This window comes from Eptatretus burgeri, chromosome 8, assembly GCF_056783735.1.
Source record: "Eptatretus burgeri isolate ZD-2024b chromosome 8, Ebu_testis_v1, whole genome shotgun sequence".
Classification (NCBI taxonomy): domain Eukaryota; kingdom Metazoa; phylum Chordata; class Myxini; order Myxiniformes; family Myxinidae; genus Eptatretus; species Eptatretus burgeri.
Genome location: NC_140968.1, coordinates 49910589 through 49923720, shown reverse-complemented (window position 1 = coordinate 49923720; position 13132 = coordinate 49910589). Strand labels below are relative to the sequence as shown.

Genomic DNA, 13132 nt, shown 5'->3' with positions numbered 1-13132 from the left:
GAGCATTTGAGGAGTTTCAACAACTCTTGAGGCACCAGACTGGTGTCGTTTGGAACAGTTACTGGACTTAGAGATGTCCCTTCCTTTTGCCACCCAAATTTTGAAGGATCTAATTGTGGTGGGTCGGTGTGTTTGGCATGTTGCCATGTAGCGACTTGGAAGTGCACTCGGGCGATGTTTTCGTTGGCTGCTTCAGTAGTCGGTGGAAGAGTCTGCAGTTTGGGCGATCCTCCAATGCTATGGGTTAGTCTTGATGACCGAACATTTTGGCGAGTTTCTGTCATGGTTATACATTCCTCGCGACCGTAACAACACAAGAGGAATTTGGTTGCCTGATCGATAACCTCAGGGAAAGGACAGGCAACATTGCCAATCTTGTCCAGGTTGATCTGCTTCTTGTTGAGAACCTTGATGGCAGTTCCTTTGCCAATTCCATGGTACGTGGCGACAGTATCGCAACCAGTAAGCCCATGTGCAGCAAGAATATTGCTCATGATAGGACGCCTTTTGTTGACAATTGCATTAATATCGATCATTATTCGACCTTTGATGGGAGATATCATCATTACCTGTCCTTTGATATCACCTTGGACGACAAAGTGACAGAGAAGAGTGAAGACATCAGTGACATCAGCTACAACTCGGACTTGCGGCACGTCAGCTTGAATGATTTGTCGAATGATCATGGTGTCTGCCTTTTCATGTGTAATCATCAGGTCCATTCTTTGAGTTAGAACGCTCGATTGTATCTGGATAGGGACCGGATGAGTGGCAGTGATGATTAGTGTTCCACGGACCGTGTCTCTGTGGGTCATCAGATCATTCGTCATAAGCTCAATCAGCTGCTTCTTGTTTGACGACACAGACAACAGCAAACTTTGTGGAGGGAGCCAGGTGGTAGTGAGAAGAGTGTAAACTCTACACCCTTTGTTACTGCGGGCATTCCTGGTAGACTCTTTGACACTTCCTTCATTGTATCTGTATTAAAGATATGAATTATTAATTGACAAAGAGATGGTAATAATTTCCAGTCAAGTGTCCATTTCTTTCAAACATAGCTGGAGGGTAAGGCGAGAGTTCGTAAGACATCAAATTCCCAGCATCATAATCACGCAGACTGTTCTGAAGACGCATAGCCCTGGCGTAAATCAGTTCTGTGTCATATACCTTTTGGTCTCCGAGCTTGATGTGTTTCTTTGACACTGCCATGGTCTTTACACATTTCTGCAGCGGCAGGTAGAATCCATCTGGCCACGTTTCCTCAAATGCCTTCATCTGATTCAGACCCAAGTGATCGGCGTTGTCAACATTAACAGTGGCGCCAGACACAACCTTGCCGCTAACTATATTCACCAGATCCTGGGGATGCAGACTCTCATCGAAGGGATTCATGCAGGTTTCCAGCTTCTCATGTAAGCTGGTTCTGTCCTTGGAGTCCAAAGCGATTCGGGACTTGCTTTTCCTCCTTATGTTTTTCTGAGAATTGTGTGTGACTGGTTTGTGATCTCATGGAGTCGAGAGACATGATGACTTTGTTGCAGGCAGTTAGGCTGTGGGCCCATGTTTTGATTCTCTCTGGCTTCAGGGGCAGTCCAACGATTCCACTCTTGCCTTTTCCATAGCGCATATACGTAGTTTCTCTGGCCATGTCGGACCAGATGCCATTGAAGATTACATGTTCACCTTTAAGGAAGTGATATGCCACTTCTTTGGGCAGCTTCTCCTTGGTGCGCAAGTAATATAACCCATATCTGGCATAATTGAAGTGGTCTGCAGCAAAGAACAGTGGAACCATCTCACGTACTGTAGCTAGATGGAGTGACCAATCACCTTCCCGTTCAGCTCGTACGTATTTCATTACTGTGAATACTGGATTTATGAGGCATGTAACCCAGAGCCTGGCTGTACGTGATTCTTTGGAGATATCACCAAATATCTTCATCAAGCCAGCCATGCTGGTCAAGCTGCTGTGAGTTGTGAATACTGGCTGGAGTAGTTCTTCGGTCAGTAGCCTGAGTGCTCGCACATTGTCAGGATACTTTTTTCCACTGAGCATTTTCAGGACTCCAGCGAATGTGGATTCAAGTACCTGCACAATACCACTCTCAGCCATAACACTACCGATACACCCCACATAGCTCATGAGTAGATGCATACCGCCCAGACGTTGATACACATTACTAAATATGGCTGGATTCTCCCATGACAAGTGGACAGCTACTTTATATAGCTGTTGATCAGCAGTGAACACCACAAAAGTCTGTCCGGTCTTTTCTGTAACAGCTTTTGCCTTGATTACTGCAGCCATCATAGTTGAGGAGCTGGCTGGAGGACTGTCTATGAGAGGTAAGAAGTTGACTTTTGTATTCGCCTGTTCAGTATGTCCCTGTTCCCTACAGATCCTGGAATTGTAGCCATTATACTCCGGGCAGTCAGGTAACCTGATGACGTCTGTGATGAACTTGTAGTCTAAATCCATAGCTCGATTCACTGAAGCGGCTTCATTTCTGGTTAGATCAGGACATTCAGGATGAACTGACAATGGGATGTCAGGCATGGAAGGTTTCTTGTCACCCACATAGTGTGAAGCTAAGTTGCTCTCGTCTTTATCGTCATCATCCATATCGATATGCTTGTGCTTGTGGGAGAGTCGTGGTACGGTGTCTTCCTCTATCTCATTGTTTCTGGAGGGTTGATTTACGATCATAGCTCGTGAATGGGTAGACAATTTCCCATTTGGCGAATGAATATCGGTGTCGAAATTGTCAGCAATGACTTGTATGAGTCCATCCTGGTGATTAGCAATACCATGAGACTCATGATACCTTGAAGCAGCAACAGCAGATGATTGCTTAAAGAGGCACACTTCATCATAGCTACAAGTTACTCCATAATCATTGAGGTAACCAAGCTGACTTTTAGAATCTCTGAAGAGAACTCCAAGAGATACTTGTAGATCGGTGGGTTGGGCTCGAACTGCAGAAGTAACAACGTTGCCAATTAATAGTGCTGGCATTGTATTCTTCAGTCTGGGTGAGATTCCAGCCAGTAGATCCATCAAGGTCTCTGAAGTCGCTTCCTGAACTGTACTGTTGTCCACATTTAGATTGTAGTGTGATTTAGTCATGTCGATGCACTTACACTCCTGTGTGATTTGCTTAACTACCTTTGCTACACTGGGTTTGATGTCTTCTTGGTCACCGGTATCTTTTACAGCTTTCAAAAGTCTCGCAGCTTGGCTGTGAAATGCAAGTATGTGTGCATAACCAGGTGATGATAGGACTAGAATTTCACTGCCAAAATGCTGCCAAATTGCTTCCAAATCACTGCCAAAATGACACTTTACTGACCAGCTGTGCACGGGATAATTCATTTCCACCATGACATTGGTACATTTCAAACACTTCAATGGAATTCCAGAGCTTGTCCTTTTCATTTGACAATGCATCTACGGTGCTAGCAAGAGCTTGCTGGTTCTGATTCGTATCATTGCCAGGGGTTGATGGGTTGATTGCAACATTATTATGTCCGGGGTATGATCTGTTATTAAAGAAAGTAGCCATACAGTACTGATGGTAGCAAGCCTCAGCTGCATGTAGATCGCTGACAGCGCCATCAATGAGGAGACTCACATCTTGAGCCCACTGATCATCACGCTCTGAACATTTGTCCAAAATGTTATGCTTGTATGACACCATCTCTTCACCTCTCTTGGACAAGGTTGATCTGCACAAGTAAGCAGGTTTCCACCTGTCAGGATGTTTGCGATCCTTTTCAAGGACACAATTATCACTGCAGTACAGGCACCGTGTGAAGAAATCAAATGGAGCAAAGGAGTGACGTAACCTCTTTGGAGGAGCAAGGCGAACTTCTGTAGATTTCTTGCCATGTTTAGTGTTAGACTTTGACGTGTATCTCGACACACAATTCTTGTGATAATTAATGGTAAGATCCTTCGTTTCAGAGAGCTTCTGTGTCAAGGCAATATGGAGATCGTCCTCGTATGCTAGACTAGCAGAAATAATGGAATGGACGCGACTTAGCCCCTTGTTCTGGATGCAGGGTTGATCATCACAGTTGTATTTATCCTTGAATATACAGTTTGCTGAATCTGCATCCATCATTCACTGACCATCACCTGAAAAGAGAACCACCAACAAATCTAATCTATCCATCAACAAATTAACATATATATATAGTATTATAGTATCCGCTGTCTCTGATCCACTTCATGATGTATTGATGAATTCTGAATGAAATAATGAAATAATTTGATTATAGTTGAAGTGTCATTTATCACCAAAGGAAAGGGATGTATTTCCAATATCACCTGAAATAAATTTAAGAATAATCATGAAATCAATAGAACTATTGATGTAGATTCATTGAATTACCATACCGCTCATAAACTGTGCTAAGAAAAACATGTGAAAACTGCTGATTATGTGCCATTTGGGATAGAAAAAATTAACTTAGCAATGTTAAATAAGACAAATAACATATTTACTAATCAGTAGGCAATATATATATATATATATATATATATATATATATATATATATATATATATATATATATATATATTGTTCAACCAGTGGATACCAACAATTATCACGCACTATATCACGGGATGTGTATGAAATTAGTAAAACATCATATTCGGTGGCAGCCATTTTGAAAAAAAGTCAGTAAAAAAATTTGCCCAAAGGTGAGATCACCACACCCACCCAGAATAAATCATAAATACCTTATAGAATAGGAATCAGAAGAGAAAAATACTTTTACAGGCGATAAGGGGTCTCGGTCAGATTCTCCCGGACTAGGGTGCGAATACTTTCTGAAGGCACTGTAAGTAGTTCTGATTTTTCAAGGAATTATTTGGAACAGCAGAAGATTCCCATGCTGGCTGGTTTTGGTGGCCAGCTTTGAAATATGGGCAGCCCAGGATAGGTCATGGCTGATGGTGATCAGGCCTATAAGTTCAAGAGAGTAAACCTCTTCCAGTGATGAAAATAGATAGGTGGGTTGGCTTGACTATCCTTCCAGAGCGAGAGTGAGATTTTATGGGATTGAAAAACCAGTTCCATTTCGTAGGCCAACATTGAGTGAATTCCACATCGGCAGTGATGTCAGTCTCTGTGGGATAGGGTACTAGATGACACGTTGTGATGTCATCCGCACAAAGGAAAAGCGGGTTTTCCATTCCAGAGCATCATATAGTTGATTGATGTCGATGAGGAATAAGACTGCCTTTGAGGGATTCCCGCCTCCACTATGAAAAGAGAAGGAATCATTGATATCAACACATTGACTGTGCAATTGGAGGAAGTCAGAAAGCTATGTATAATTTTGGCCTTGTGTGCCCCAGGCAGAAAGTTCAGCAAACAGAACAGGATGCCAAACTCTGCCTGAGATATGGAGATTGTCCTGATCTCTTGTTTGAGATTTACGGCCTCAGCCCATTGCTGAGAGATGAGCAGCAGCATGTCCATAGTTTTAACCAGTCTGCATGCCATCCAAGTTGTGGACAGGGATCAGGCTGTTGGTGGTCTTACAGGCAGATTGAAGGTGACTCATGGAGAAGGATGGCTGAAGAGGGCAGACAATGGAGAAGTTAGTGCAGAAAAGCAGGATTTGAGAACAAAGGCATTGATGCCATTTTGGCTCCTCGATGTTTGACACTACTTTCTCCACCTGAATTTTTAAAGATGCAGAGTAAAGACTGCAGCGGGTATGAGGAGATAATGTGGAGACAGAGTGCGATGGTTTGGGTCCATGAGATTCTGCCCTAATGGTAAAGATGCAATGACAAGCTAAAAATGTTTTTGAAATTTTTTTTTTTTTTTACTGCTCATGGTTTGTCCTACAAACTGTGGTGGAAAAATGATCATTCATTCATATAATCATTTATAAATCAATACCCATATGAATGTTACGAAGGCTTCTCTCAATAAAAAATGGAGTTCATTGTGGGAAATTCGTTTCCCTGTGATTAATAGACACCTGCCATAGCGGGACCTGTTAGCTTGGATCCAGAGATAACCTTTTCAAATAAAGGGATTCGTTTTCAGCTTAAAGCCATGTTTTTGGGTTTTTTTGTCATTATATACCTCCGTGTATTATACTTGTTACATGCCATTAGTTGTGTTTTTTATATGAGTGGGCACTCGTCCCACCCTGGGTGGGCAATGTGCTGTGGTGTTGACTTGAAAATGCACTTTATAATTTTTGCCATTTTTGAAAGAATAGTAATTGATCACAGCATATCATACTCCAGATCACAAGATAATGGAAGATGATTTGTAATACCGGCTACCATTATTTCCACCACATGTCAATTTTGGAGTTTCAGTGACATCCACGTTTGCTCCATGATAGTAAGATTGCGATAATGCTTCCAAGTACATTCCACGAAGTTCTTGTGTCAGACAATTGTGGGTCAAAGTAAAATTGAACATCGAGGTGTCATCAAAAAAATTTTGTGGGGGGGGGGGGTTGCAAAGAATGCACCAGCTCCAAAGAAATACAGTACATTAATGCGTGGTAACTATGCATGGCGAAGAAACTTCCTCATATTCTTGTCACCAAATAGGCGGTTGACTTTAAGCATGGACATTGCCCATATCAGGATGGCTGCCAGAAGCGAGCAACACATGACCTATCGTACACAACACAATCATTATGGAGGATCACTGTACTGAGGTTGCTAAAATATCCATGAAACTTGGGATTTGTCAACACAGCATTTTCACTGTCACTCACAAACAATTGGGCTATGTTCAAAGACTTCACAATTGGGTTCCCGAAAATTGGCAGCAATGGATAGAATCATGTTCTGAGCTTCTCAAACAGTTTGACACTTACAACAGATTTAATTGTTCATCTGGAAGGTGGTGACAAAATGTGACTTCACCACTGGGATCCAGAAATTAAATTGGAGTCCACAAAAGGTCACCGCAACTCAAAAATTTCTCACCCAGCTCTCAGCTGGCTAGATCACAGCCTCAATTTTCTGGGATGCCAAGGGAATCCTATTGATTCACAATATGCTTCACAAAACCACAATCGCAGGGGACTTTTATGGCAACCTACTGCAAAATTTGTGGCAGACCATCAAGGTATGCTGAGGAATGTTCAGCAAAGGTGTGCGCTGCTCCTTTACGATTACGTTCCTGTGTACAAAGCCCATGCTACACACACTGGCATTCGTGACTGTGGCCTCAAGCAACTGGATGGACTGCCCGCCACCCATATAGGCCAGACTTGGACCCTAATGACTTTCTGTTTTGATAATTGAAGTCTCATCTGCGTGCCGGACTTTACACAGACATGATAAACTGACTGAAGTAATCAAGCCGTGAATAAAGGAGCTTTTGGAAAACTTATAATTTACTGACATCGACAGTTTGAAGGACAAATGTAGCAACTGCATTTAAGTAATGGGAAACGACATTGAAAAATGAAATATAAACGTGTGTGTGTGTGTGTGTGTGTGTGTGTGTGTGTGTGTGTGTGTGTGTGTGTGTGTGTGTGTGTGTGTGTGTGTGTGTGTGTGTGTGTGTGTGTGTGTGTGTGTGTGTGTGTGTGTGTGTGTGTGTGTGTGTGTGTGTGTGTCTCAGACTTGTATTTCATACCCAGATTTTTTTTTGAACTCCCCTCGTCGCTCACATTTTTTGGCATTAATTTTTAAACCTTGATAAATCCTGTTTCTTAATACATTCTGATTGGAGAAAATGTATCGCCTTTCCTCTGTATGCAATTGTTACTCCTCCAGAACTTAATATCAACAACACGACGACGTAGGTTTTAGATCCAATAACTGTGAAGCACAATTTAAAAGAGCAAGGAAATATTTGAAGTTCTTTCAAAAACATCGTTTATGTTATTTACGCAGAACTTCTTCTGGACGTTTCAGTGGTAATTTGACCAAGCTGTTTTTTGACCGAATTTGAGCATGGTAATTTGACCCCTGAGAGAAACCTGGCTTGGATGTCGGTCTCGTTGGAACGCTCGCAATTTCCATCCTTATGCCCCTCGCTGCCTTCAAAATCCTGCATAGGAGAATTAGAGCTGAAATGGTCATCCTTAAAATCCAGTCATCATTCTGCCTTCTCCGCAGGTTGTTGGAAATCGTGAGCTACAAGATTATCGGGATTCGTCAAGAAGATGAACTTTTGGAATGCCTTAATTCTGCGACGAGCCGAACCTACAGAATAGAAGTAGGTTCGAATGTGGTGCAGGCATTCCTTCAATTGCGTCTCCTGTTTCTGAGGTTTCAATTGTGATTGCGAACTGCGGTTACATTGGTTTATGTTTTCCTATTTAGTGACAGGATTGCACAGCTGGAAAAAAAACACAATATAGTCGCATCTTTCTGTGGTAGGGCATTCATTCGGGGGCAATGTACATATTATGTACGCAAAAAGAGTGAATTTTGAGACCCCTCCCCCTCCCCCTTCATCTTCTCCATCTCCTTAAAAACGCTTTTTTGTTTTTTTGTTCAAAACCTGCTGACAAACCCCTTTACTTTCCCCTTTTTCTGCTGTTCTTTCCAGCATGTCCTTGCATATATAATATGTAGATGGCATTTCTGCTTTTAAATCGATGTGGAACTCCTCTAATTTTTACCTGCAACGTGTGGCAGGTTTATAAGAGCTCCGTGTGGTTGTTTCTTTTTGGAGGTCGATTTTTTTTTCCATCTACTCTCATTGGTCAGACAGCTGCCTGACCCTACCCACATTTTTTTCTTGACTCCACCCACCACGGCACCCAGCCAAAATATGGCCGCCATCTTCGTTTTCCAGTGGGCCAAAAATATAATCAGGCCTGTCGGCCTCTGCTGATTAAACACTGCCTGGGTTTGTTACATCAGATTTCCATTGGCTTTTTGGGGGTCGAGTGTTACTCATGATGAGGGACCCAGAAAAGTCGAATCATTGTGGAATATAAATTATTGGTAAGGTTTAATCGAGCCCGTCAGCACGCACAGTACGCGCCTCCCTAAAAACATAGCATTACGTAATTTTTGAACGGCCCCATATTGGGCTTAAACAATCCGTGACCGTATGACAAATCAGCTTGGTCTGATATAACTGTGGCGGGGGCTGACATGGATGAGAGGTGTCTGTTTAATATTTTAATCGCGCTTTAAATGTGCGTTTCCCAATCAGCCCGTTACCAGATTTTGTCGCAGGTGGTGACCACAGTGCAGTCATTCTTGTTACAATATAATTGTGATGCTTTCATGCGACACTTATTGGAAATTGCTAAGTTTGGAGTTTTGTCTGTTGGAACTGAAGTCGTTCGTTTCTTTTTCAGGAAGTTCCTCTTGACCAAGTTGAAATGGACAAAGACCAGGAAATGTTGGTCCCTGTTGCACATTTTCACAAGGAAGTTTTTGGAACATTCGGAATTCCTTTCCTCCTGAGAATGTGCCAGGTATGCCGCTGTAATCAGTCGCATTTACTCGGCAGCCTCATGAAAGGCTGCACATTGAGCGGTAAGAAAGTCTCAGCTGCAGCAATTGCATGGAGCAAGCCTGTGGTTGGAATTCCCTTCCAGCATACCTTTTTATTTTTGAAGGTTTATCCTCTTCCACCATGTCAATTTTGTACTTTAAAATGATGTAATTCTATAGGATGGTGAGGGGTTTTGAATGCCACAAGGCCTCCTTTAAATGCACAAATACATTAATGGTCCCAGCACTGAGATTTCCACTCATCTCGTGGGAATATCAGCACCAGGTAATGCAGATGCACAAACCCTCCTTTACTTGGCTTTGACTGTGACTAGTCACGGCCAGATGATGGGATGTTCTGGTGCACTGCACAGGGTATGAAATATGATGACAAATTATTGTGGGAAAACGTTACCCCATACTATAACGCAAACGACACACACCATTGCACATGATTTTGAAACGCTTAAGGTTTATCATCCTCATTCGCCTGTCATTTTCAGGACGAGCCGTTCAGGGAAGTGGCGAGACGAATCCAGATGATGTTCAATGTGCCTGACAAAGAATTTGAAAAGGTTTGCAAGTTTCTGCTTTGCTCTTGTGGGAAGACTTTGCTTTCATTGAACCAGATGATGTGTATATCACCATGACGTGAGATTAGCAGCACTGGGATTAACAAAGGGGTTTTCATCTTATGCGGAGGGCTCTTGGCTTTCGATTTGCCTGGTGGAAGCCGTGGATCATCGGCTGACATTGCCTTTGCCCTGCCACAGTTCAAATTCACCATTGTAATGATGGGCCGGCCTCAGTACATCAAAGAAGATGAGTACATTGTGGATCTTAAAGATTTTGAGCCACAGCCAGGTACTTTTCTTTATGTTGTTGAAAACATCATTCTGTTGGAATCATCTTGTATACAAAATGCTTTGTTTTTTTATGGCCTTCCTATCTTTGTTTCTTCTTATGTTTTAAAGGATACTAAACTCGCATTTCAAAAACAGAATGACTATCTTATTAATATGAAAAATTTTCTCTTCACTTCCTTGTAGGAAAAGATAATGCATCATTAGTCAGCAAATGCACCTTCAGTGAATTGCCCAGTACTTTGAGGGGACCGTCATGTCTTGCCTTTGTGGGTGAATATTTAGGTTGGTCTGTTTTGGGGTTTCCATCTTAGTTCATGATGCTGGGATCCCAGGTTCAAATTGTAGTTTGCATGTTGATTTGTACCTTGTCTGCCAATTAGAAAATATACATTTGTGCTGATGTTCTGCCATTCCTTCATCTTCTGACTTCCAACATCCTGTCCTGTTTTGACACAGGCGGTATGGTGCAGACAAGGCCTTGGCTTGGCCTTGACCACTTCAACAAGGCACCAAAACGCAGCCGCTACCCTTACTTGGAGAAGGCAATCAAAATTCACAATTAGGCCAACTTGTCTTCACCTCTTGGGCATGAGTGGGCCGTGAGCTGCACCCTGCACCGTGTCTACACCACTGCTGCTCCTCTGCCTATTTCCTAGAAGCTATTCACCTGTCAGTTTGCAAGATGGAGGTCCATCTCATCCACCCTTCACACCCCTGCTTCCTTTTCCCACCGTAACTACCACACCCTCGACATTCCGCCACGCTCTTCGATGTTCAGGCGGTGCTAGAATTCGCCGTTCTCAATGTTGTATACGTCTTGGTGAAAGGAGAAACCTCGACGTGGAAAATAGCCGGACTGAAAGACTTCCGATGCATTGTACAGGCCTCCCTCCTGGCTGTCCATACACAACCACCCACCACAATGACAAAGCTTTGTTCCCGAATTTTTATTTTTGGCCTCACACAAGCAGTTTTTGTAGGAATAGTAAATGTTCTGCTTCCAGCCACCCAACAAGGTGCAGACATTGCGCCGGTGACGCTGCTGTGTTGTATGTACACCGACGGTGGCTGGTTCCCTGGTATTTGCAGACATGTAGTTGGGGCGTTACCCCATCCTGCAAGTTAGAACAATAAAATTGTATTATTATTTTATTTTATTTTTGGTTTTGCCTTCTTCCCGTTTTGGCTTTATTAAACCAATGAGCTTCCAGTTGTTGTCTGTATTTGACAGGGAAAGTGGAGAAAGGGTGGGGTTGGGGGGGGGTGAGGAGGGTAGAGGGGGAGGAGGGTGAAAAAGCATTTGTTGCCTTTGCATACAGCGCTACCTTCATGACGCTCTATTTATTTATAAGCTGTGCAAGTCATACAATAGTTCCTTTTGTTCCTTCACAGCTATCTGATATATACAGTAGTTTTATTATAAGAGGTAGCAGTTAAAAAGCCTCCAGCTGTACATATTCTGTCGGCACCAGGGTGTGAATGAGGGTAATTATACATTAATTGATATTAATTGCCACTTGTAAATTGAAGTTCCAAACTTGCTCCATATACTGTCTGCTGCAGTCTTGGCTTTAAAAGTACATACTGACGACGAGTGGAATATTTGATTATGCAGGGAAGAAAAATAAAAGATTGGGTTTATGGTCGTCTCTTTCGTACAGTACAGCAAACCTTCAATTTGGAAACTTCACGTCGTAAGGGTTTCTTGTGCCCACACATTGCTCATCTTTTTTGCTTTGTTCAGCTGCAAATAAGTGAATGTCAATTGAAAACCAATAATTTTAAAATGTTTTACCTTTATCACCCAATAAAATGAAATTTCTCCGTTTGTGCAAGCATGTTATAGTTCGAGCTGGTCACCTCTACCAACGGTTCCTGCTTTGTTTAAACACCGATAGATTATTTAACAACTTCTTTCTTGGGGGGTGGGGTGGAAAGAGGAAGAGGACAGGCAGGCATCAGGTGCAAACCCAAGTACCATTACTGTGATGGAGCAACATTTTAAAAAAGAAGGAAATGGAAGTCGTATTTTTTTTCGTTTGTTTGTTTGTTTGTTTTTCTTTCCCTGATATTTGCTTTGGTATAAAAGTGGGTGCGGAAACACTTGGGTGTATATTTTTCATTTGTTGCGTTTGGATTTCCCCTTTTTTGTTTTTATGAAAATAATTGCGTTTGGAGGGCGTGGCTGTTTGTTTCACTCTCAATGTTTCAGTGCGATGAATACTTTAGCAATGTTTGTTTTACTGTATTTTGCATTTCCTGCTGCAAATTGTATGTGAAACACGTTTTTAAGAAAATAAAATTAGCACAACAAAAAGTAACACGTTTGACGCATTCTTTGCACTACCATTGTACAGCTTTTCGTTTATATCCGCTCTTACCCCCTCCAACCTTCCCCCAGCACTTTTTAGCTTGGTTGCTTTCACCCTTCACCGTTTTCTCATGGTTTTTGTCCTGAGTTTTACCCTTCAGCAAAATGCAAAGGATATATATATATATATATATATATATATATATATATATATATATATATGTATATATATATATATATATATATATATATATGTATATATATATATATATATATATATATATATATATATATATACACATTTGTTGTGGGCCGGGGTTCGGTGGTGATAAACGACCACGAGGTGGAGCAGTGGAGTCATCTCTCACCGAACACCCGGAATTTAGATCGTGACTCGGATAAGTCCGAATGGTTACCGGTCCCTTAGCGGACCGTAGTCGCCAATATTTGGACGGCGTGGGGTAGGGTTAATTGCCAAATTTCAATCTACCGAAGTAC

The 13132-nt window shown here is 42.1% G+C and overlaps 2 protein-coding genes across 9 annotated transcripts in view; one reads left to right on the top strand and one right to left on the bottom strand.

Annotated features, from left to right (window-relative positions):
• The window catches only part of USP7 (ubiquitin specific peptidase 7), a 207065-nt gene extending 194421 nt beyond the window's left edge, over positions 1-12644 (top strand). For 6 of the 8 annotated variants that reach the window (XM_085891982.1, XM_085891988.1, XM_085891983.1 and 3 more), the window contains 6 exons: positions 8120-8219; positions 9319-9438; positions 9961-10032; positions 10231-10321; positions 10507-10605; positions 10780-12644. In XM_085891982.1, coding sequence (XP_085748108.1) covers positions 8120-8219; positions 9319-9438; positions 9961-10032; positions 10231-10321; positions 10507-10605; positions 10780-10886 — 589 coding nt within the window. In that variant the 3' untranslated portion in view covers positions 10887-12644. The remainder of the gene's footprint in view (positions 1-8119; positions 8220-9318; positions 9439-9960; positions 10033-10230; positions 10322-10506; positions 10606-10779) is intronic. The other 2 variants (XM_085891986.1, XM_085891987.1) reach the window with 1 other exon arrangement.
• On the bottom strand, positions 1409-4127 carry LOC147021714 (uncharacterized). Its single transcript, XM_085893520.1, is given in 2 exon segments — positions 1409-3432; positions 3434-4127. Coding segments are annotated over 2 exon segments (2712 nt in total). The 5' UTR covers positions 4122-4127.
• Positions 12645-13132: the final 488 nt, after the last annotated feature.